Source organism: Rhinichthys klamathensis, unplaced genomic scaffold (genome assembly GCF_029890125.1).
Source record: "Rhinichthys klamathensis goyatoka isolate OS25496 unplaced genomic scaffold, OSU_Roscu_1.1 h1tg000046l_1, whole genome shotgun sequence".
Taxonomy (NCBI): Eukaryota; Metazoa; Chordata; class Actinopteri; order Cypriniformes; family Leuciscidae; genus Rhinichthys; species Rhinichthys klamathensis.
The window spans coordinates 2454082-2478754 of record NW_026606593.1 but is presented as its reverse complement, the minus strand read 5'-3'; the positions used below and the strand labels follow the sequence as shown (position 1 = coordinate 2478754).

At 38.9% G+C, this 24673-nt stretch overlaps 1 protein-coding gene across 6 annotated transcripts in view; it reads left to right on the top strand.

Annotated features, from left to right (window-relative positions):
* The window catches only part of clip1a (CAP-GLY domain containing linker protein 1a), a 61968-nt gene that overhangs the window by 14123 nt on the left and 23172 nt on the right, over positions 1-24673 (top strand). For 5 of the 6 annotated variants that reach the window (XM_056247356.1, XM_056247359.1, XM_056247360.1 and 2 more), the window contains exons 3-9: positions 574-1073; positions 5247-5371; positions 5461-5677; positions 7247-7444; positions 9709-9812; positions 10584-10644; positions 23892-23996. In XM_056247356.1, coding sequence (XP_056103331.1) covers positions 574-1073; positions 5247-5371; positions 5461-5677; positions 7247-7444; positions 9709-9812; positions 10584-10644; positions 23892-23996 — 1310 coding nt within the window. The remainder of the gene's footprint in view (positions 1-573; positions 1074-5246; positions 5372-5460; positions 5678-7246; positions 7445-9708; positions 9813-10583; positions 10645-23891; positions 23997-24673) is intronic. The other variant, XM_056247357.1, reaches the window with a different exon arrangement.

Below are 24673 nucleotides of genomic sequence, written 5' to 3'. Positions count from 1 at the left end.
TTTTGCTCTCAAGCTTAATGTCGAACCATTTTCTTCTCACTGGAATGTTCGATTAACAGATGAAACTCCATTAACTGCATCTGTAATATGCTGCCAAGCTTCCTTTTTTTTAGGACCCGATACGCCACTATGTACGCTTGAAAATAAAATGTGGCGTTTTGAATGAACTTCTGATAATAAAACTTCAACTTCTGCATCTGAGAATTTTTTTTCTCCATTTGCATTCATGTCATAATATGATGTCCATATATAGTTGTCAGTCGGATTTAATGGGTGGGATTTATGGTAATTGAGAATGAATGTGCACGCGCATCCCATTTACGACTGATTGGAATTCATTAACACACACACACATTTCACTATCACATCTGACGTTTACGAAGTATTTGTAAATCAGGAGATGAGTTTTCGGGAAGGTCTCTTTACGCGCAAATCACTCGCATATTTACTCGTATATTTACGAATGTTTCATGATTGAGACCCAATGTGTATAGCATGCACAGTGTACACACTGCATGCTGTAGAAGTTTGGAATTCTGAACAAAGCCTATTTATTTTCTTCCTTTGGAACAGGTGCTTCCAAACCAACTCAAAATGACAAATCCGAAGCCGAAGCCCAAGATGCAGGCGAGCAATACAAGATCGGGGATCGTGTCTGGGTTAATGGCAACAAACCCGGCGTCGTTCAGTTTTTAGGAGAGACTCAGTTTGCTCCGGGCCAATGGGCTGGCATTGTGCTTGATGAGCCAATCGGGAAAAATGATGGTTCGGTGTCTGGTGTGCGCTATTTTGAGTGCGAAGCATTAAAGGGTATTTTCACACGTCCCTCGAAGCTTTCACGCACTGAAGGTGAGGCGGATGACACAACGACGGCCCCTCCGTCTCGTGCCGGGTCACCCACTCCCTCTAATGCATCAGTATCCGCTTCAGCCAAGAAACCAGCCTCACCCACTAAAACAGCTGCACCTGCCTCAGATCTGGTGCGGTCCAAAAGTGAATCGGTGTCAAATCTGTCGGAGTCTGGTTCGGTCAAGAAAGGTGATCGGGAGCTGAAGATCAATGATCGAGTTCTGGTGAGCGTGTTGCGATGAGCATTATTGTGTGTCAAATTAGGATAATTCAAGATGGTCAGACTCAGTCAAAGCATTATTGGCTTCTCCATAATAGTGATTGTAAATTGTTGTGTATTACAATGATTGCATGTATTTGGAATGAGGAATGTGAGCGGACATGCCAAGCTCTGAAAACTTCCCTTAGTTAAAGGAGTAGAATTAAGATTTCCTGATAATTTACTCGCCCCCACGTCATCCAGTATGTTTATGTCTTTCTTTCTTAAAGGGATACTCCACCCAAAAATGAGAATTCTGTCATCATTTACTCCCCCTCAAGTTGTTGCAAACCTGTATGAGTTTCTTTCTCCTGCTGAACACAAGGGAAGATATTTTGAAGAACGATTGGAACCAAACAGTTGTGGGGCACCAATTGACTTCCATAGTAGAAAAAAAAAAATACCATGGAAGTCAATGGTGCCCCACAACTGTTTGGTTCCAATCGTTCTTCAAAATATCTTCCTTTGAAGAAAGAAACTCATACAGGTTTGCAACAACTTGAGGGCGAGTAAATGATGACAGAATTCTCATTTTTGGGTGGAGTATCCCGTTAAGTTGAAAAGAAATTGTGGTTTTAGGAAAACATTCCAGGATTTTTCTCTAGACTTCAACGGAGATCAACGGGTTGAAGGTCCAAATTGCAGTTTCAATGTAGCTTCAAAGGGCTCTACACCAGTGTTTCCCAACCTTTTTTCTGTCACGGCACACTTTTGATATGTAAAAAATCCAACGGCACATCACTATCACATTAAGCACTAAAATATAACAAAATCGCACAAACGTGCATTGTAATGGTTCAAATGGCGTGTTAAAACGGCATTTAAAGGGATAGTTCACCTTTCATAGTTAGACTTTCTGGGCCGTCATGTTTCACTCCCTTAGGAAGCCTATGGAGGAGTGATCCACCTCTCAGATTTAATAAAAAATATCTTAATTTGTGTTCCGAAGATGAACGAAGGTCTTACGGGGTTGGTACAGCATGAGGGTGAGTAATTAATGACTTAATTTTCATTTTTGGGTGAACTATCCCTTTAATATTTAAAGTAGACTGTACTCACATTTAATGTGAAACTTGAGCTTGTTTTGATGAACACAAATATGATATCCTGGCTGGAATTGATGACGACGACACACGGAGCCCTTGGTCAACTGCTCGTAAACTTTCTCTGTTTTTGTTCTTAATGTAAGTCAGACTAGAAAGCTGAGCTCACATAGGTAAGTTATGGAAAATGACAGCAAGACTGAGATTGCACTGTCCGCGATGACTGGATACTCTTTGGCCGTAGTCAACCTGAAACTGTCCAAAGACAGGTCACTGAATGTAATTTTTAAACCACGGTCCTGGCTCATTTCGGCAAGTTGCTGCAATGACTGTCCATTTGTGTTGCCCATTGCAGCTGAGCTAAATGGGTCTCGCACCCAGTCAAAGGCTTCGGATGAAGTCAAGGGAAAATAATAAGATAATTTTTCCTCAAGAGTTTTTAGATGCTTGGAAATTACCTCACATAGGCCTCGTTTACACTGTCAGTGAAATGTGACCCAATTCCGATTTTTTGCTCATGTGTGACTCATGTGTTCTATGAAAAAACGCATGCATTCGGGTATTTCGAGATCGGTTTCAGGCCTCGTTCATATGTGGAAATAAATCAGATATGTGCCAATGCGACTGTCATGTAAACAGGCAGATCGGATTTTCTGAGGCATTAGGAGAGGGGGTAAAATCTCTGCGTTGGCAGGGGCAGCTGTTACACAACATTTAAGGTGTTTTTTAAACCAAATGCAGTGCGTATCCCCTGTATCTAGCGGGCAAGAACGGTACACACAATAGGTCAATATTCACCATTAACTAAATGCTTTTCACCTGCCTTACAGCTACCAGACACTCCAATTGATGCATATGATCAAATAGACAGTTAGACATGCATCCCGTGTTTATTTCTACTCTTATCTAGTCTACCTATTGCCACCTTACTTTATATTTTTCCCGCCGTTTTAATCCGGAGTGCGACTCTTGACACCTAAGCGTCGTGCCTGCCTCATCTCTCACTGTTTAAATCTACCAGACACTCAATTTGATGCATGTGTGCAAACAGACAGTAAAATACTGCTCTTGTTTGCCATCTTATCTTACGTTTTATTCGCTCTTTTTGTTCATAATGGAGCGTGGGTGTTGGCTCCTACTAGTAAAGCCTTGTTCACACTACATGATTTTAAGCCCGATTTGCAAATCGTTGAGCTCGCCGACAGGTCAGGGTGTTATCGCGTGCAAATCGCGGGGGATTAGCGGGCGATGAACGCTCGCCAATCTGTTAGTATGAAAGAGCCAACAACGCATCAAAGACGCTCGCAGACGCGTCGCCGAGCCCAGAAAAATATCTAGCATGCTAGATATCCAGAGCTGTCGCACGACTCAACCTCACGTGATGTCATGAGCTTCAGCCAATCAGAGCAAGGCATGGGTTGAGGTCAGTATTCTTCACTGGGTATTGGCGCGCGTGCTGTTTCGCGTCATTTCCGGTTCGTTTTATCGCGTGATTTTTCGTGACAAAACGTGGTTTGTAGACGAGATAGAATCGTTGGGTGACAGAGTTGTTGTCAACTCGTGTAGTGCGTTACCTCCTGTTGCGGATCAATCACGTTGTGTCGTGTGGTGTGAACAGCTCAACAACTTGAACACTCCTGATTTCAGAGAGCAAGTCATGTAGTGTGAACCGCACAGTTCAGCTCCGGCGCAAAATGAACCTTTGGTCTAATAAAACATTGGTACCTAGTCAACCGTTCTCTGAGATTTGTTTTCATGATAATCGAATGTAAAGAGTTTTATCTCTAAAAACTGTTTAGCGTATAACGCTAGTAATAGGGGCATTTAATAAGTAAAAAAAAATCGCTAGTTTATACCACTAACAAGGCTCCTGTCTGTATACACGAAGTGGACTGTCTTTATCTTTATCTTCTTATTAAACGGTCTGAACACTTACAAAGTTCTCAATGCTTCGTTTTGCATGTAGGGACCCTCATTATGTTACTGTGTTCGTGTGGGGCTATTTTGAGCCTTGTTCGTGGTATAAACTAGCGATTTCTTTTTGCTTATTATATGCCCCCATTACTAGCGTTAATACGCTAAACAGTTTTTAGAGATAAAACTCTTTACATTCGATTATCATGAAAACAAATCTCAGAGAACGGTTGACTAGGTACCAATGTTTTATTAGACCAAAGGTTCATTTTGCGCCGGAGTTCTCCTTTAAGCGTCGTGGCAGCCACAACTTTGCGTTGCGCCTGCCTCAAGATCTCTCACTGTTTACATGTAACAGGCACTCCAATTGATGCAGATGTGCAAACAGACAGTAAAATACTTCTACTGTATGAAGCAATAAAGTCTGGTGGTCTTCTGCACCCATCTCCTCACACAAGGTTGGCGAATAGACGGCTTTTCAAATGTCTAGTTTTTATAAAGTTGACAATCCGCACTGCACTGTCCAACACATCCGACAGCTCCTTTGGTAATGTCTTGGCAACAAGTGCCTCGCGATGCAAAAAAGAGTGCGTGACGCCGTGACCACGACGCTTGGATGTTTCTCTATGACCCTGCTGACGAATCCCTTCGTAGGCCCGGTTATAGATGCTGCTCCATCGGTACACACACTTACAGTTTTCCCATTTTAGTCCTCCTTAGTTTTAGTCCTTGCAGTGCATCGCATAACGTTTTCAAAATCTCATGATATAAAAGAAAAAGCTGCACAGCCGTTTGACACCATTGTGGTTAAAAGTATACTTTTTTTTATTTTATAAAATGACCGATCGTTTTATTAGATAAGACCCTTATTCCTCGGCTGGGATCGTGTAGACTCTAGAGCCCTTTGAAGCTGCATTGAAACTGCAATTTGGACCTTCAACCCATTGATAATTGTTGAAGTCCACTATATGGAGAAAAATCCTGGAATGTTTTCCCCAAAAACCTTAATTTCTTTTTGATTTAAGAAATTAAATCATAAACTTTGAGTTTATGAAAAGAGTATTATGATTTACAACTCAAGGTGAGCACCATGTTATATCCACTTAAAGTGATAGTTCACCCAAAAATGAAAATTCTGTCATTTACTCTCCTTTGTCGTGTTTTTCTTTCACGTATTTTAGGTTGCTGGCTCGAAAGCTGGCGTAGTGCGTTTCTTAGGCGAAACCGATTTTGCCAAGGGTGAGTGGTGTGGAGTTGAGCTGGATGAGCCCTTGGGAAAGAACGATGGTGCTGTGGCTGGAACCAGGTACTGTGTCCTGTTCTTACATCAGCAAAGGTTAGATTGTCTTGAAAGAACGTTAGGAGTTTTAAATGGCTGGATTTGTGTGTCATCAGGTATTTCCAGTGTCAGCCCAAGTACGGCCTCTTTGCACCAGTCCACAAGGTGACCCGTATAGGCTTTCCCTCCACTACCCCAGCGAAGGCAAAGACCGCTGTGAGGAAGACAGTGACCACACCAGGAGGATTGAAACGCAGCCCTAGTGCCTCCTCCATCAGCTCCATGAGCTCTGTGGCCTCTTCTGCTAGTTGCAAGCCAAGCCGTACAGGACTGGTAAGTTATAAAAGCCACCTCACATGCAAACCTATTTTTGGTTACATATTTTGGCCCTGTTAAAGGGATACTTCACCTCTGGAAAGATGAATGTGTATTTAAAATGGGTCATTTATGTAGAAGAAATGTGAAATTGTTTTTCAATTTGGAGCTTTCTAGACTGAGAAAAGCCAGAAAATTTATTTTTGGCTTATGTGGATGAAAGACTCCCAGAATGCACTTGCTTCGCTGCCCTACCGGTAACAGAGCGCAGTAGTTAAACAACAAGTCTAGGCTACTAGTGAGTCTCCGTGATGAGTCTGCCCGGGATTTCGAGATCGCCCAAAATGTCCGGGATTCGGCTTTTGCGTTCTACAGTCGCCATTCATTGTTTACTGTGGCGAGCAGGACGAGTGAGGGCCGTGGGAGAACGGCGCGAGGCCGGTGGCGTGATTACCGATGAGCGACACCTGTGAGACGCACCGCTCTCGTATCTCTCACGGAGGAGCGGGGATTTTCTTAGCAATGTTAAAACGCACATCAACCGATCACTTGTTTAGCGTTCATGTAAACACTACATTCAGATTCACCAATCGGAATGAATTCAGTTAGATTGAAACAAAAGGTGTGCATGTAAACAATGAATGGCGACTGCAGAAAGCAAAAGCTGAATCCCGGACATCGATGGCCGGACATGTCCGGGAAAAAGAGGATGGTAACCCCTACTACTCAGCTTTCTCCACAGAACAAGAGCCTGCTAGCTTAGCTTCCAAAAAAAGATGGCTGACACTATGTGTACATTCTGTGAGTGAGATCCCACCCTCTATGGGCGGGTTGAGAGCATGCGGGACAGCCCCTACTACTGACTGTAGTCTTTAGCCTCTGGCCAAATTTTTTTGCGTCATCTGAGGATTTTTTCCAGACAAAAAATACATAAATCTCTCGTCTCAGGGGGATATGAGGGTGGAAAGCACGGTAATTTGAAAATACTACAGGTTTCCTACTAATACAAAGCTTAATGCTAAATCCTGAAGTATCCCTTTGAGCATGCTAAAGCTGTGTAATTTTTGGGATACTAACAGCACCAAAATGGAATTGAAAAATTGTTTCCCAAAATGGGTTTTGCCATCAGTTATTTTTATTTATTTATTGTTTGACAAACTCAATCGATTGAGCCAGTTGACAATTCAAGTCGCTTACACAAATAAAGCAAAGTTTTGATATCAAATTCATTGAACAATCTCACTATTAAAGTGTGCAGCATTTCAGGGAAACCAACGTATGAATGGCTTGCTTTTTACCCAAATGAGACTTGTTGTAAAATGCACCAGATATAAATAAGCAAGGAGAATACAGCGTTTTTGGTTGTCTCAGATCCGCATGAACAGGGATCATTTTGATGTATGTACGTGAAAAACACAAAGGAAAACCTTTTCCATTTTTTTAGTCCATTTTCTGTCACAAATGAAGGTCATGCCTGAACAATGGACATGATATTACCGCATTACTGAGACGATGTTATATAAGCAAATGCAGGCAATACAGTATCTGATGTAGTTTTCAAGGTCTTGATTGGATTTCTCTCTGAAGTTGACAGAGACGTCCACAAGGTATGCGAGGAAGATCTCTGGCACTACGGCACTACAGGAGGCCCTGAAGGAGAAACAGCAACACATTGAGCAACTCATGGCAGAACGTGACCTAGAGAGAGCTGAGGTTGCCAAGGCAACCAGCCATGTGGGCGAAGTGGAGCAGGAGCTTACGTTACTGAGAGAAGGCCAGGAGCAGGTTAGACCCAGCGATTGCTGCTTTTTTATTTATTTGTATATTGATCAATTTATTAAATAATTGATGACGGGCCATTGGATTGTGGAAAATAACGCAAACCCGAAGTGGTAATGCAGCTACAAGGCAGAGCAGGTTGTCAATGGCATTTGTATGTGCTTTATTTAAAATAGTTATTTTAAAATAAAGTTTTTGCCCTTAAGACACTCTTCTATTAGGACTAGCTATTTTATTACGCATTCCATCTCAGGCCTCCAGTGCTATTTCCAAAATTGCTATTTCCATTTTGAAATGTTTAAATGTAACATTTCAAACAAACAAAAAAATAAATTAAAATTTTGAATAAACATGAATAAACCAGAAGTAACCATTGTATCCAATGGCTGGTTGCATAAACTGCTTAGACTGGTCTTACAAGTGAGTCATCTTAGTTCTTTCTTTAAGACTGGTCATAACTTGAAGTCAGTTGTATAAAAACATAGGTTGGGCTAATTTGCTGTTTAATCAGACTAGTTTTTTAAGGCACAGTCTTATGGTGCGTTCACGTGCTATGGTTATTATGGTAAATACCAAAAGCCGACGTGGAAAATGCACATGAACACCCCCTCATGTGGTATTTTCCACTGGGCAACTCGTAGAATATTTCGATGCACGAGTTGCCGAGATGAGATAACCTTTGACCTTTTCAAAACGGCGGAGAGCAACGCGAGAGTCGTGAATGGTAAAAATATGTACTATTCATGATCTAGAAAATATACAGCATATTATTTACCATTTGAGTTTTGATAATTCATATTCTTGCTGTAGCAGATGATTTAAGCAATCTAAAATAGTTTTAGCTAAATAACAGGTCTGGATCTCCATCTTTTTACCACATTACGACAACAAAAGCACTTGAACGCAACACACTGGTAAATACCAGTTCACAAGTGGAAAATATTATATTTTCCATAGCACGTGAACGCACCATTAATGCAGTGGATGTGTTTATGCAACTGGGTCCAACTCCAACCATAGAGATATCTATACATAGATGCCTCATTAGCGGCTGTTTCTGTGGCCCGCGATACGTATGCCATCCGCCATATTGGAACGGTCAAAGCCGTTCTGTGAACATTCAAGAGCAAGTTGACTGAGCGTCTGCACCCGTACTTTGACGCATGTATGGATATCTATATCGGCAATAGACTCCGGCAGATGATTCTTCTAAACTAACACAATACAAAAAGATTAAGGCGTCAGCAGACAAGATTTCACAGTAAAAGTAAAACCAATAAAAAGTACCATAGTAAAAACCTGTAGTATTGAGTTAATACATAAATAAACAAACCAACACATTCTCACCTGTAAAAGGTCATCCCATTTCTCCGGGAATTTAAATCTCGGTGGTTTCACAACCTGAAAATGTGCAATGTTGTGGCATCATCATTGATTCTTACTGTGAGTGACGACACACTGACCCTCTAAGATGGCGTTGTCGGATGTGGCATCTACGTATATGTTTCTATGGGTCCAACAGTGCACTCTGGTAAATCTGTGCACACTGGGAATCAAAAGACCAAGTAACACCATTTTACATACAGAGAGTGAGTATGACATGAATATGACATTGAGGCTAAATGGATATAGTTTAGCATACTTTGAAACCTATAAATGATTGTGGATGTCCAGTGACTGCAGAACTCTTCTCTCTGCATACAATTCACACGACTTGGATCCTTCGCACAGTCATGCACAGAGTACACGTTTTTATGCTGGCTTTAATGCACAATTCAGAATATCTAACTGAATTCGCCAGATTGTGTGCAGTTTGTGTAATTAAGTGCTTATTAGATATTCAAAGACTGATTTAAGTTATGTGAATGTGTATTTGCTGAATGCTGATGCTATATGGAAAAAAGTATTATAGCCGTTGGCTTTCTGTTATTAGACAAAACTGTTATAAACTAATGAAAAGGGAAGAACGGGCACTCCTGGTGGTCTAATAAGTCTCACTTCCCTTTTTTACTTCCGCTTGACACTTGGTTTCTTTTTTTAATGTGTATTTGTTTTGAGATCAATTTATAAAGATCATGTATAAGTCTTGTCTTTTTAATCGACCAAAAATATTCTTTCATGGACATTTTAAAAAACACAATTGCACAATAACGTTCCATTTATTTAGTCACTCAGGTCAGTTCGTTTTTTTTTTCTTCTTACAGCTATGGAAAAGATCGATGCGATTTATAAAATTAGATTAATGTAGTTGTTTTGAATTGTTCATGTAGTATGTGTTGGAGGTTGATGCCAAAATGGACCAGCTGCGAGCGCTTGTGGAGGCTGCAGACAGACAGAAGGTGGAACTGCTCAACCAGCTGGAGGAGGAGAAGAGGTGTAGTATTATTCAATCCACTTATGCAGATCTAAGCAGAACACCCCATTATATCAATTAGAATTTTGGGGCTTTTTATATATATGTTTGCATACAGATGGCCTTAGAGCTAATAGACACAATATTCATTGATAAAGAACATTGATATTGATGCCACAAGGGAATATGCACATTTTTGTGCAATAAAATGCGTAGAATGAGAATCTCCCTCCTCCTAATGCTAGCAATTTCAAGTGGTCTTTAAAGGGATAGTTCACGCAAAAATTAAAATTGTCATTTACATTTACCTCGTGCCTTTCTGTCTTCTGTGGAAGACAAAAGATATTTTGAAGAATGTTGACAACCAAACTGTTTTGGTGACCTTTGACTTCAAACAAAAAATACATTTTTAAAAATGTTTTTTTTTTTAAAGATATGAGGGTGAGTAATTGACGACTGTATTTGATGACTGTATGTGTTCATTTTTGGGTTAACTATCCCTTTATTGGTTTGTTGTTATTAGTTGTTCTCCACAGAAGGTCATAAATTCACAATCTCTGGTAACTTTTTTAAACGGACATTTACTATGACAATACAAGAAGTTATTTTAAGGTTATTACTGACATATGGTCCCTTTTACTTCGGTTATATTATTATTATATTATTGTCCCTCATATTTGTTTACTAATTTTTTTTTCCTTGCTCTTCAATGAAACAAAAATCTTATAATACAACTTGCTTAAGAACTAAAAATACAAGCTGAAGATGATAAAGAATTATTGTCCCAAACAGGAAGGTGGAGGACCTGCAATTTCGGGTGGAGGAAGCTTGCATTACCAAAGGAGATTTGGAGGTATTTTAAGATTTATGATTTTTGCTCTACATGTCTTAGATGATTCTTGGCTGAATTAAGAGAACACAAACTTCAAAGCTGCAGGTTTGCGTGCTGTGGGAAAACAGATAGTATATTTTTCACATTTTGAAATGTATTCATGTCTATTATTTATATATTATTCCTTTGAAAACAGAAGCCCTAGAGTGTGACACATCTTGTTCAAAGCCACCCCCCCCCCCTATTTCCTCCTCGTCACATGATCCTTCAGAATTTAAATCCCTGAAAAACTGTTTCAACAAAAAAATATTAAGTGTCAAAAACAGTTTTCAACATTGATAATAATAAGAACCATTATTAATAATTGAGCATCAATAATAATTGACTATATATAATTGAACAGCAAATCAGCATATAACAATAATTTCTGAAGGATCATGTGACACTGAAGACTGAAGTAATGATGCTGAAAATTCAGTTTTAACATCAGGAATAAATTACATTACATTTTAAAATAGATTCAAATAGACAAAAGTTATTTTAAATTGTAAAAGTATTTCACACTTTACTCTTTTTTTTTTTTTTTTTTTTTTTTTTTTTTTTGTAATTTGAATTGCTGTATTTTTGATCAAATACTGTAAATGCAGCCTTGGTGACTTTCAAAAACAAAAGTAGTAGTAGTGTCATGTGAGAGTGTGCACAGCCCACTACACCACAGGACTGACAGTAGCTGCTTAGTTTCGATTGATCAACTATTCCCTGATTTGGATTTTGAGCCACATTAAGACGAGTCAACTTTTACCATAACCAGAAAGTTCTTGAATTTGACCAGAGTATTGTGATGATAAAGTGCTTTGTCCCAAGTTAACTTATACATGCATTTGAACATTTAGTCGTACACTCAAGCACCACATTGCTATGTTTCAAATACTGTCCAAATTCTACAATTTGTTGGTTTCAGTCATGAAAGTGTACCTGATAAAATTGTAATGGATAGTTCACCCAAAAATGACAATTCTGTCATTAATTGCTCACCCTCATGTCGTTCAAAACCCGTAAGACTTTCGTTCATCTTTGGATCACAAATGAAGGTCTTTTTGATGAAATATGAGAGATTTCTCTAGTTGCGTAAGCTGTCAATGGAGGGACAGAAAGCTCTCAGACTTTATTTAAAAGATCTTCATTCGTGTTCTGAAGATGAACAAAAGTCTTAAGGGTTTGGAACGACATGAGGGTGAGTAATGTTTGGGTGAATTAACCCTTTAAATTGTTCTGATAGACCACTAAATATAACCAAGCACTCACCTCATCTGCAGTTTTGTCATGTGTGGTTTATTTATAACAAATGTCATGCGGATGATACCCAACATACTAAATGAAGTGAATAGCTAAACTGTCATCAAAATGGCAAAAACGATCTGGTCTTGTTTTCTCTTGTCCTGTTTCGGATGTTCTTTTGATATGTGTTTCCAGCCTTCATTATCATTCATTTGAGTTGTTTTCATGTCCTGACCTACTTATTCAAAAATAGCTTTTGGACTTTTAATCCATTCAAGAAACCTTTGGCAAATGATTTGAATTAAAAAACAAACAAACAAACATGCAAATCAACAACATAGACAATGACTTTTAGTGCAGATGCTTTACATACTTGAACAAATTCCTCACTTTTATCTGTTCTTGAGTCCCTTAAAATCAGAAGTGACATTGAAAGACAAGTGTAGAATTTGTAGGAGGCAAGAAATTGTATAGTAGTTTTTTTTTTATTAACATCAAAGCCAGGGGCCGGTTGCATAAACTTAGCAATTATGTTAAGACAGTGTCTTAAAATCTAATATGACCTACTAGCAGTTAGTCTTACTTTTCGGTATCAAATTAGGCCAATGTACGTTTTTATGTAACCGACTTAAAAAAGTTATGAACAGTCTTAAAGAAAAACAGTTTGACTAACTTGTAAGACTAGTCTAAGCTCTGGTCATCCAAATAAAAAAATATTTTTTTTATCCATATGTACAGTGCATTCAAAAAGTATTCAAGCCCCTCCTATTTTTCCACTCGGCTGTGTCCTTTTTCTCTGGATCATCTTTGAGATTTACGTTTATGCATTTGGCTGCTTTAATCATTTTATACATTTTATCAGTTCTTGTTATGGGAATCGAACCCATGACCTTGCCGTTGCTAGCATCATGCTCTACTGTTTGAGCTACAAGAAAGTTTCTGGACTTTGATTGGTGTCCACCTGTGGCAAATTTCAATTGATTGGCCATGATTTGGAAACAAACACTTGTCTACTCTATACTATAAGGTACCAAAGCCATAAGGTCAAAAGAACTGCATGGAGAGAACATCGCATCTTGATTGAGTCGTCTCGTGTGGTTTGTTTCCCGCTTCAAAGGTTCTGTTAAGGGAACATAATGAGCATCGATGCTCCCTGGTTTTCACGGTGCATTGTGGGACTATTTAGGGAGCGAACGTTTCAGTGCACAAGGATTTTGCCATTAAGTTTAAAATGGCCGACTCCTTGATCAGTGGCTTGACTACTGAACTAGGGAGACGATGGGTTGCACCCTTTTACTGACTGAGACAGATCTGACATGCAATTATTTGTTATATTTAACAAATAATGCACAATACCCCTCACCTAACAAGCAAACTATGTGTGGAGTTTCTGTAAACTATTCCCAAAACTGCAAATGGAAAACCAGGCCTCATCAAGAAGAATCATCAAGATAAGATGGTTTTACAACTTAAAGGAATTATGACTCACTTCACTTTGAAAGACAGGTAAACCCTTTCTAATTCCATCTATAAAATCACTTGATGTATAAACATGCATCCAAATTTCCTTTCTCGTGATTTTCGTTTTACATTGTTTTGCGTATGGATCAATTCAAACTCATTTGAAGGAATTATTCAGAACTGCACACTGAAGTTAACCAAGATCACATGTATAGGATGTTGGGTATCTATGAACTGCAATTTTAATTAATTTACATTACATTTTGTTGACTCTGTAACATGTTAGTATTATAAGAATCTTAAAAGTTTCTTCTCTTAACTCCCAATCCAATTTCATATGCAAAACACCCTGCTAGAAGACAAAGGATCGTAAAATTCCTCTCCGAAAATACGACTCCTTATTGGCTCACTGACCTCTTGAGTGTGTGACATCCTCACATGTGGTCACCGATCACAAGGGGGATTCTGGGGATTCTGAGAAATTCTGATGTGAAGATGATGCTGAGCTAGAAGTCTTTTAAGGACCCCTAAGTTTGTGCCAGGTTACGGCCTTGTCTTTTCATTCATCAGAGATTTTAGTTCTCTCTCATCAAGACAACTTCAGCAAAGATCAGCTGGAGTCTCAACAAATTGCATCAGATTCAAATGAGCGAGACATGCAAGTATCAAACTTAGTCTCATTATTTGATATATCAAGTATCCCCTACCCCTTTGAATGAAGGGTGTGTTAAAACTAAGAAACTGATGGTTTGCTCAAGGCTGTCGATCTGCTGAATTTGTGATAACCTTTTTGCTTTACTGTATTCTGCTTCAGCTCTCTTTCCATTGCTAAACTGTATGCATGAATGTGTGTGTATGTTAGATTAGTTAAAGTGTGTGCATTGTCACACATAAGGTTGTTTGTGATTCATGCTCATTTAACTAATCATGCAGATTTTGGCTACATGCTCTGAATAGTACTGTAGTACAGTAAGGTTATTTCCCATACCCCTGAAATGGACATTTTTAGAGTTAATAAACAATTAACACGGTTTATTAGACAAACAGGTTAGTTGATTGTGGTATTAATTCTCTACATCAAGTTAAGTCTTACTGCTGATCTAAATCATATATATCAATTATATCTTAGTGTATAATTAATTAATCATATTTCACTTTTGGGCTAATTTGTGCATTATTAAACAATGGTTATGAGCTTAAACCACTATCAGCCTAAAAGTGTGCATTTGATAATTCAGGTCAGAATAGGACGCGACATGCAATACGCAGGAAGGTTTCTGGCTTCTAAATGCAGATAAACGATAGCTTGAATTGACACCTAATGTAATTAAGGCCCTGTTTACACCTGGTGAGAGAACATTGTGCTTGGTACGTTTTTTTGTTTTCAAAGTCAAACCAAACTTAGGTCTTCAGCCAACAAAGTGTAAATCCCGTCTTGCTAGCACGCTTCCCATAATGGTTCCGCATTAGATCAGTAGGCAGAGAGTAGGCATCTTTTGTGGCTGTTCGAACACATTCGACTACATGAGCATCTGCACCACGAAAGCAGTCCGGTTGAATGCGTTTTCGACTACCTCTGGAAGTGGACAAGCTCAAAACGTTTTAGACCCCATTTACACCTGTATTTAGCATCGTCCACTTGTGATCCGACAGAGACAATTTATATAGAGACATGACACTTCCTCAATCCTCAATACAACTATATAGGGAAAACCCGTAATGCCAAAGATGGCGGTTGTATGCACATGCCCCGGCCCTCCCACTGGAAAGCCAATCGTCTGCTTTTAACAGTCAAGCCGGGAAACATTTAAGCCTATCGTCTGGTTCCACTGACGCATGCGCACAGATGAAGTTTGCGACAGCGGAGACGAGAACCCTTGCGCATGCGTAGTAAACGTATAACCTGTGGGGAAAAAGGCCTTTTAAACCTTATTTTGGGGCAAAGTCATCAAACTTTTTCAGTGATTTTTATCATATTTTACTGCTGTTTCTATACAAGCAGTTTTTATGTCCTGGTGACCAGTGAAAGTGCAGTTCTGACTCTCTGCCCATTCATTTAGATAGGAGCCTGGTCTTGTTAGTCCGAAATAGCTGCCCGGAGGCATTGCCAAGATGGCGGACGAGTGGCATGACTTGCCTAAAAGGACTTTGGATCCGATCAACCAAAATGCATCTTCATACCAAGTGTAAACGCCATAAGAGTCTTAATGCATTTCAGCATATGTTCAAATGGTATCAGTGGTTAGGGTTAATCTGATCTTAGTGAAGAAACCCTAATGTCAGTGTTAAAGCGCAATTCTGTTCTGACAAAGTAATCTCGGCTCAGCGGCATGTAGTATAAACCGTACCAGAATGAATTATTCTGCTTGGGTTGATTAAATCCCCATTGCAGAATTTCTTAATCTGTTCAGTACAGTGTAAAATAGAAGGTAGATTTGAACTAGATTAGATTTGTTCCTTATTCTACATCATAAAGGCCTTCTAAATTATGGTTAGATCGATGCCATCATTTAAATATTGACTGCATATCTACAAGCATATCTACCTGGTTATAACTATTGTTTCACTTGTCAAATGGAATTAAATTTGTAAAACTGTGCCTCATTATTTGTGTGTAAGGGCACGTAACTGTGTATGCTTAAGCAAGTGTTAAATAATATTAAAGCCTTTTAACTGCTCCTTAAACAAGTACCAGAAAACCAAAAGCATTAGTAAAGTTTTAAGAACAAAGGGGTGCATTTCTGAAAGTGATAGTGGCACATGTTAATGGACTGTGTGTGCCTTATTTGAAAGCACCCCTTCACTTAAGCTAAGCTACTTAGTGGTCCTAAGACATAAGCCAAACTGTTAGCATTACAAACTTTAAATGCAGCTTGTGTGAATGCAGTGTGAAGTGAATAACCATCTCCTCTCAACCTACTCCCTGGTTTCTGATTTTCTCTTTTCTTATATTTAATTAATCTCAGCTAATTTTCAGTGTGACCTTTTTAGATGCATTCCTTCCTGAATGCTAGTTACTCAATTATCCATTCAATTAAATTGAACTGTAATGGGAGAATCATTTTCATAGTTATTGAGGAAGTTTAATAGCACCCTGGTCTACTCCACTTTAAGGATGGGAACACACGTGTGGTGATCTAGACGCAGCAGCCTTTGCCAACCAATAGTAACCATTACTATTGACAATGCCAATTTCAGATTATTTTAAGTGTATTCAGCTATTTTTAAATCTTTATTTCATTAATTTGCTTTTTTTTTTTTACCCCTCTTGTTCTAGAATGGTTTCATTGTCTTATTGAACCTCAAAAGGAACTAGACATACTTTCCTTCTTGATTTTGTTTATTTGCAGCGGTTGCTCCAATTTTATGACCCTGCTACACAAGCAATCGAAATGATTGCTAAGGCATAACTATAATTTTGAGCACCACTAATAAACACAATCTGAATAGGAAAGCTATCCACTTCCTCTTGCTTTCTCTTCTTCGTTTCTTCAGAGACCAAGCCTTTGTTGAACCATCAGTAAGTTCTGTGTTTTAATTTGACAATAAGAACAGTCTTAAATCAATAATTAAACCTCTTTCAGCAAATTTATTCAGATTCACACAAATCTTAGCAATCTGCTATCCACAGCTAAGATAATAATATTTGAGTACACACTTCACTTGTTAACCACAACTGATAAAACTTAGCTGTGGATTATACACCTAGATGCCCCACTACAACGTTTGCTCAAAGTCTGTTTGGTCTTGCATTAGTCTCTTGCCCCTTACTCTCAAGTGTGCCAGAATATCACAGGTGCTCAACCTAACTGTCCAGACGGGAGAATTGGAGGCCTGGCAAGGCATTATGAGGAACATCTTTCTACCCAGGTGTGCTGACGACCCACAGCACCGGAGCCAAAAGCCACTGGACAACGAGGGAAGGGGACTAATGACACGCGACCCAAGCGAGGGTTACAACCACACAGAGCTGACCAAGGTTATTATCTCCTTAGCCCACAACCTCATGGATCTGAAACGGGGGGTAAATAACCTCATGCAACAGATCACAGAGTCCCGCAAGGAGCTGACACGTTCTCAAAGACACACAGACCAGCTAGAGATCGAGGCTCAGGCCAGACACATGGACCCTGACGAAATCAAAATACTTCGAAAGACTCTGACAACTGCTGAACGACGAGATCAACTGGAAAAAGCACTTTTTCACAAAGGGTCACTATTAAAAACAGCAAATTCTGAACTCTTGGACAAAGACGCCAGAATCGGGGCATGTGAAAGTCACCTGAAAACATCCAGAGCTAGAATTAAAGCTCTGACGCAGCAGCTGGCCAACAGTGAAGACGAACTTGACATGGTCCAAAGAGAACTGAGCCACTCTTAACTGGTGCAAAAGGAATCAAAGACATCTCATTCCCCCACATACGATCAGTAGAGCAAACTCCCCCAACCAAGAGACACAAAGGTGGGGGATGGGTTTCCTGAAAGCCTCAACAACCACCAGAGAAAAAGGATTAATTCAGAGGAACCCTGAAACGGCAGTTGAGTGTCCGTTAAAGACCTCAACAAATTTGGCTAGAAATATCTTCTCCACTTCTTCGCAACTTCTGCAGGAGACCATGATGTCCACAAACACACCATTGACTTCCACCTGCAAATGATGGCCAATTTGACCGCCCGAGTCACATTCTGTCTGCTTTATCCCAAGATGTCAGAGTTTCTGAGGAACATCCAAAATTCCCAGCAGACACCAGAAGGCACACAGAATTGCTACAACGCAAAGTCCTTCAATAAAAAGCTTCGAGAGCTTCCAGTCAGCAGAGGATGGAGCCGTCAACATGGTACAGATCGACCGCCGGGAGAAGCAATGAAAGAGACCAAATTCTTCTGGAAAAATACCCTAGAAATCTCACTGGATATCCAGCAGTAGTCGACAGCAACATCCACCTCAACACTCTTCAAACGGGTACAAATCGGAGGCTGCACGAGGACAGCCAGACCTGCCTCCTCCCGAGTTACAGGAGCTGCTGATAGTAGCAAGAACTCACCTGAGGACCACTGAGAAGAAAGAACTTCTGAATCCTGGGAGGACTACAGGTGACAATGTCTTGACACCTGCTACATGGACACCTGTAGCACAGCCTGGACACCTAAACCTTGCGACAGCCTACACCATAACCTGAGAACAGCATCAACCACAGCTGTGGGAGGGACGAATTACCAGAGAGCCCACCAGATGCCTGTCCAATTTTCCTGCTCCTCTGCCATTGTTGTCTGACCTGTAGACAACAGCGAGCAATGTGCGAAAGGGGGGAATGTACTGACTGAGACAGATCAGACACGCAATTATTTGTTATATTTAAATAATAATCTACAATACCCCTCACCCAACAAGTAAACTATGTGTGGAGTTTCTGTAAACTACTCCCAAAACGGCAAATGGAAAACCAGGCCTCTGGTTACCATTGCAACAAAGACAAATCATCAAGATAAGATGGTGTTACAATTTAAAGGAGTTTAGAGAGCGTTTCACTCAATTCACTTTGAAAGACCCTTTCTAACTCTATATAATCTATATATAAAATTACTTGATGTATAAACATGTATCCAGTTTTCCTATCTCATGATTTTCCTTTTACACTGTTTTGCGTATGCATCAATACTAACTAATTTTAAGAAATTATTCAGAATTGCACACTGTTGTTAATTAAGTACATGTATAGCATGTTCATATTTATTTACCTCACAGTTTGCTAACTGGGTTACATATTAGTGTTGGAAGAATCTTAAAAGTTTCTTCTCTTAACACCCAATCTAATTTCATATGAAAACACCCTGTTAGAAGACAAAGGATCATAAAGTCTCCTATGTAAAATACAACTCTTAATTGGCTCACTAGAGTGTGTGTGACATCCTCACATGTGGTCACAAGATCTCGGGGATTCTGAGAAAGTCTGATGTGAAGATGATGCTGAGCTAGAAGTCTTTTAAGGACCCCTAAGTTTGTGCCAGGTTACGGCCTTGTCTTTTCATTAGGGTTGGGTACCGAAACTCGGTGCCAATAGGGAACCGGTTCCGACGTATACGGTAGTAACCAGACCGAATAAGAACGACAATTTCGGTGCCTGATTTCGGTGCCTGACTTAATTAGGCACACACACACGCACAGTCTCTTCTGTCTCGCATGCGCGCTCTTGCTTGCAAGGTTTGGCTGCATTTCACGTGTAAAATTACGAGTCAGAACGCCCTCTGGGTGTGCCGATTCTTTTACTGTCTATGGTGCCGATAGTCTGAATCCATATAGAATCAAGCCAATTTATTGGCTGATGGCGCGGGCGCCACCTCGACGCACTTACGTCGTCATATTATGTTGGCGCGCGCGCGCCATCTGCTCCTCAGATTTCTTTGCTGAAAAAGGAAGCTGGTCGGCAGCGCAAGGAGCTTGGCAGCGTCCCGTTCCCTATTGAGAGAACATAGGTTACACCAGTAACCAGAGATGTTCTCTTTCATAGGTTCACTCAACGCTGTGTAGCTAAGAAGCAGTGGATTTGTAGGCTGCTGTATCACGTGCCGTTTGAACTGACGCGCTACAGCGATCTGTCACATTTCAAAGAGGCAAAACGTTATTTATTGTGTGAATCTCGTAAAAATATTGACAGAATCTGACAGCTGTGGATTTGTTCCATATCAAAAGTAACCTTGTCTGTCGGTGTCAGTGTCCTCTTTGTCCGCGATTTTTTTCTCTGCGTGAGAAAATGCATGTGTGGCGTGCGTGAGAGTGTGTGAAAAGGGTCAATTGCGTGAGTCTCACGGTCAATGCGTGAGAGTTGGCAGCTCTGCCTGCTAGTAATCTCTATTAATCTCCAGTATTATTACATTGTTTGATACAATATTGTTTTATTTGATATTATGTAAATGTGAATTTTTATTTTATATTGGTTTTATTATTATTTGTACTTATATTTTTTAAAGATTTAAGTTAATATTGTGTCCAGTTTGGCCCTGTAAATAAAAGGGTATTATTTTTTTATAAAATGTGTGCGGTTTCGTTTTCTTAAGTACCATTTCAAGAACCGTTTAGGCACCGGAACCGTTTAAAAAATACTGAGTAGGTACTGGAATCGGATAAAACCCAACCGATACCCAACCCTACTTTTCATTCATCAGAGATCCTCATTTTGGTTCTCTCTCATCAAGACAACTTCAGCAAAGATCAGCTGGAGTCTCATCAAATTGCATCAGGACACATTATTCAATTTTTTCTCTGACATGTGTATCAAACTTAGTCTCATTATTTGATATATTACCACTTTGAAAGAAGGATGTGTTAGAACTAAGAAACTGATGGTTTGCTGAAGACTTTTGATCTGCTGAATTTGTGATAACTTCTTGCTTTCCTGTATTCTGCTTCAGCTCTCTTTCCATTGCTAAACTGTATGCATGAATGTGTATGTATGCTAGATTAGTGTAAGTGTTTACTGTTTAGTAGGGATGTCCCGATACCACTTTTTCACTTCCGATACCGATACCGATGCCGCAGCTTTGGCTTTTGCCGATACCGATATTAATCCGATATTTTTATTTTATTCTTAAACTAATAAAAAATATAGCAATTTTCTCAATTAGCCACCTAAAATATACCTCCTATATAGTCCACAACATTATGAAAGATTGCCACCCTTTATTCAAACACTACAAAAAAATAAAGAAATATATAAATGAAAGAAAATACAGGTACTTCAGTACTTAAAGCTAGCTAGCTACCAACAGGTTTAAAGTTAAAACAATTTAAACAGCAGCATTCTACATTGTAAATACCAGTACAGTTTTTGTTTTTTAAATCAAGTAGAATTTCTATAACTGTGTGTTAAACTGATTATCACTCTTGTGTGTGTTAAACACAATCTACTTAATACAAACAGCTTCATTATAAAGATAAACAACAAATCCCCAAAATATATGATCATAATCTATGACAAAAATGCTATTATAAACTAGATTAGTGGATAATACACATTGCTCTTTTTATTGTTGTAAAATACATTCATGAAAAACAAAATAACAAAAATGAAAAAGATAATTATTTTAGATATAGCTAAATCTGCTATAAAATTGAGACATGTTTTAAGTGTATTGCACAGCTATTTAATGAGGCAGCAACATTAATAATTATTAATGTTAATAAGCTTTAATTGCGTCACTGCATTATGATATGAAAGGCTCCAATACAGTGCGGCACAAAGCGCTTATGCGCATCCCGAGCGGAGAATGATGCGCTTGAAGCCACGTGGAGTTACAGCACGCAGCGCGTCGAGTCCGCTTTGAAAAGTTCAAAGCACAACGGAGATACATATTGATGGACAGTGTATTATACAGTATCTATCTATGCAATCGTTTATTGAACCTTTTCTTTTAACAGTTTTAAATTTCAGTTACTGTGCGCGTGAGGAACAATTATAGTGCTCTGACTCTAGTGTTGTGATCAAACCGACAGCGTCCTACACCCGGTAGAGAGTAACACGATTGAGTTACAGCAATAAAGTCCAGCAAGATAAAGTTGTTTTATGCGAAAACATAGACCTTTATCTTACAGATCAAGTATAATAGTATTAACATTGAATCATCTTGAAGATAGTTTCATCATTGACTGTAACCGAACGCGACGCGCTGTTTGAATGCTGAATGGAGAATGACTGACAGCCGCGAGAGGGAAAAGTTTACGTGATCTTGAATTTAATGACTTAAATATTAATTTATATCTCTCATAATGGCTTCAGAACACTTATAATAGAGTGCACGAAAACGTTATGGTACTTTAGAATGTTTTTGTGCCTTTTGTGGGGCTTAACAATAACACATAATAGTATACCCACAATATCGGATTTGGATCGGCCTCGTCTGATCGATACCCGATCCCGCAAAAATGGCAGTATCGGAGCCGATACCGATCCTGAGTATCGGATCGGGACATCCCTACTGTTTAGTATTTAATAAAGTCTTCTTGTCACAAATAAAGTTGTTTGTGGTTCATGCTCGTATACTGGAGTCCCTAATAATGCAGATTTTGGCTACATGTTCTGAGTAGTACTGTACAGTAAGAAGTTAACATTTCTTAAAATTACAACAACAACAAAAAAATGAACACTGAGTTTTCGCTGGGTGAACAGGGCTGCGTTTCCCAAAAGTGTCGTAAGAGTAAATTGATCGTGGAACAATTGTCACCAATGGTTTATACGATCAACTTAGGCTTATGATGGGGGAAACGCAGCCCTGGTTAGTTGTTTGTGGTATTAATTCTGCTACATACAAGTTAATTCTTAATAACTTGTGGAGAGATACAAGAAAGCCTGCTGGGAATTAGAAAAAAAAAAGAAAAAAGCAGCTCTTTATTTTACAGTCCTGTTCCCCATACTATGTACATAGTAATTGCAATAATTTGGGAATAACTAGGTACTTACTCTGAACCTACCCCTAACCTGAACCCATGTAGTTACCTTATATTACCCTGTACATTTACATTTACATTTATGCATTTGGCAGACACTTTTATCCATCGACTTACATTGCATTTCAAGGTACACATTTTTACATTCTTATCACCCTGTACTTTCTTAGGTAAGTACACTGTAAGTACATGTACTGTAAAGTGCAACTAAAAAGAAACGCCTAAGATTCTGTGATCTGATGAACCTCACTTCTAAACATCATGTCTGGAGGAAAGCAGGCTTTGCTTTGTGACTATGGTGAATGGAGAGTGTAGATGAATTTGACATTTTAGCATAAGGCTGCAACACTGCAATGTTAAAAAAAAAATGAAGGGCATTGAATACTTTCTGAATGTATTGTATATAACACAGTTGTAGCAGTATATGTAAAATTGTTTCACTGTTCTAAATGAACAAAGGTCAGTTGTTTCTATTAAAAATGAAGTAGAAAGCTGAATTACCAACTTTTTTGAAGTCCATTATCAAGCCCAGACAATGTACATGGTGTTATTTTTTTGTTTTTTAATAGTCTTTTGATTTTTTTATGGAAAGAAATTATTAATTATTCTGTAAGATGCCATAAGTCACTCACTAACCTACGTGAAGGTCTCGTTGTGTTTTTTTCTTCTTCTTCTGAGTACAATTAAGTTTCATTTGATTTAGTGCTTAGTTATTACTGGAATAACTAAGTGATCAGATTTTCCTCCCCCCATTGTTCCTCTGCTTTTTGTTGTGGTCAAAGTACCATTTTTGTTACGGTTCCTAACCCTCAGTCACCATAATACTGCATGGCGCTCAGTTTCTGGTGTTTTTATTAATTTGGCCATCATCAGCATGCCCTTAAGCATTGACCAGAGCTCTGCTGCAAAGTTTCCTCACACTTTCCTCAGCTGTGGCATTGATCTGACTTGCATTCATCACAACACCATCCTTTTTCTGCGTTACATTTCCACAACTTTCCTCCTCACCCCTCGTCTTTCTGCATCAGGCTGGCATGTGATGGTGGCACTGGTTGTGTTTCTTCCTCTCCCCTTTCTGTACTAACAGACGCAGACGCAGCTGGAGCATGCCCTCCTTAAGGAGCTTGAACAGAGTCTTCTCTTTGAAAAGACCAAAGCTGACAAACTTCAGAGGGAGTTAGAAGACTCTAGGGTAATGGAGCTTCACCTGGGCTACGGGTCAAGGATCACTGAAGATATGTCACAGGAGCTACAGTGCTCACTCCAAAAAAATATTTAGGCCTAAATTTAAGATGTCTGGATTTAAATTGCATATAAAATTTCCATCTATCCATCTCTACACGCATAGATGGAAACATCTATTAAATAATACTCTTAATGTTGATTCATATATGTCAGTTATACATAAACAAAACGTAATTAATCTGAATGTGTTTTAATACACAATAACCAGGTTTATATATTTATCGTCAATAAATCAAATTTCAATCGCGTTCATTTTATATTGCTTGTTCCACAGCTAGCCATATTTTAACCACGTTCAAACTTTTTAACTGAATACATTTTATTTTCGCAATGAACATATTTATGCTGATTCTAATCAATCTGAATAAATTGTATAAAAAGTATTTACATAAAAAAATCTGGCCATAGTTTATTAAATATTTGCATCTAATTTTGAGTGCAGAAATCTCACCTGTTTCTTGCTCATGTATGACTGACATACATTTATCACAATAAGTATAAATAATAAACTGTTAAAACTGTAATCCAAATGGATGGAAATTTTTATCATTTAATTTAATAAAATTGATATATGCAATTCAAATAAATAAATCTTAAATTTAGGCCTAAATATTTTTTGAGAGC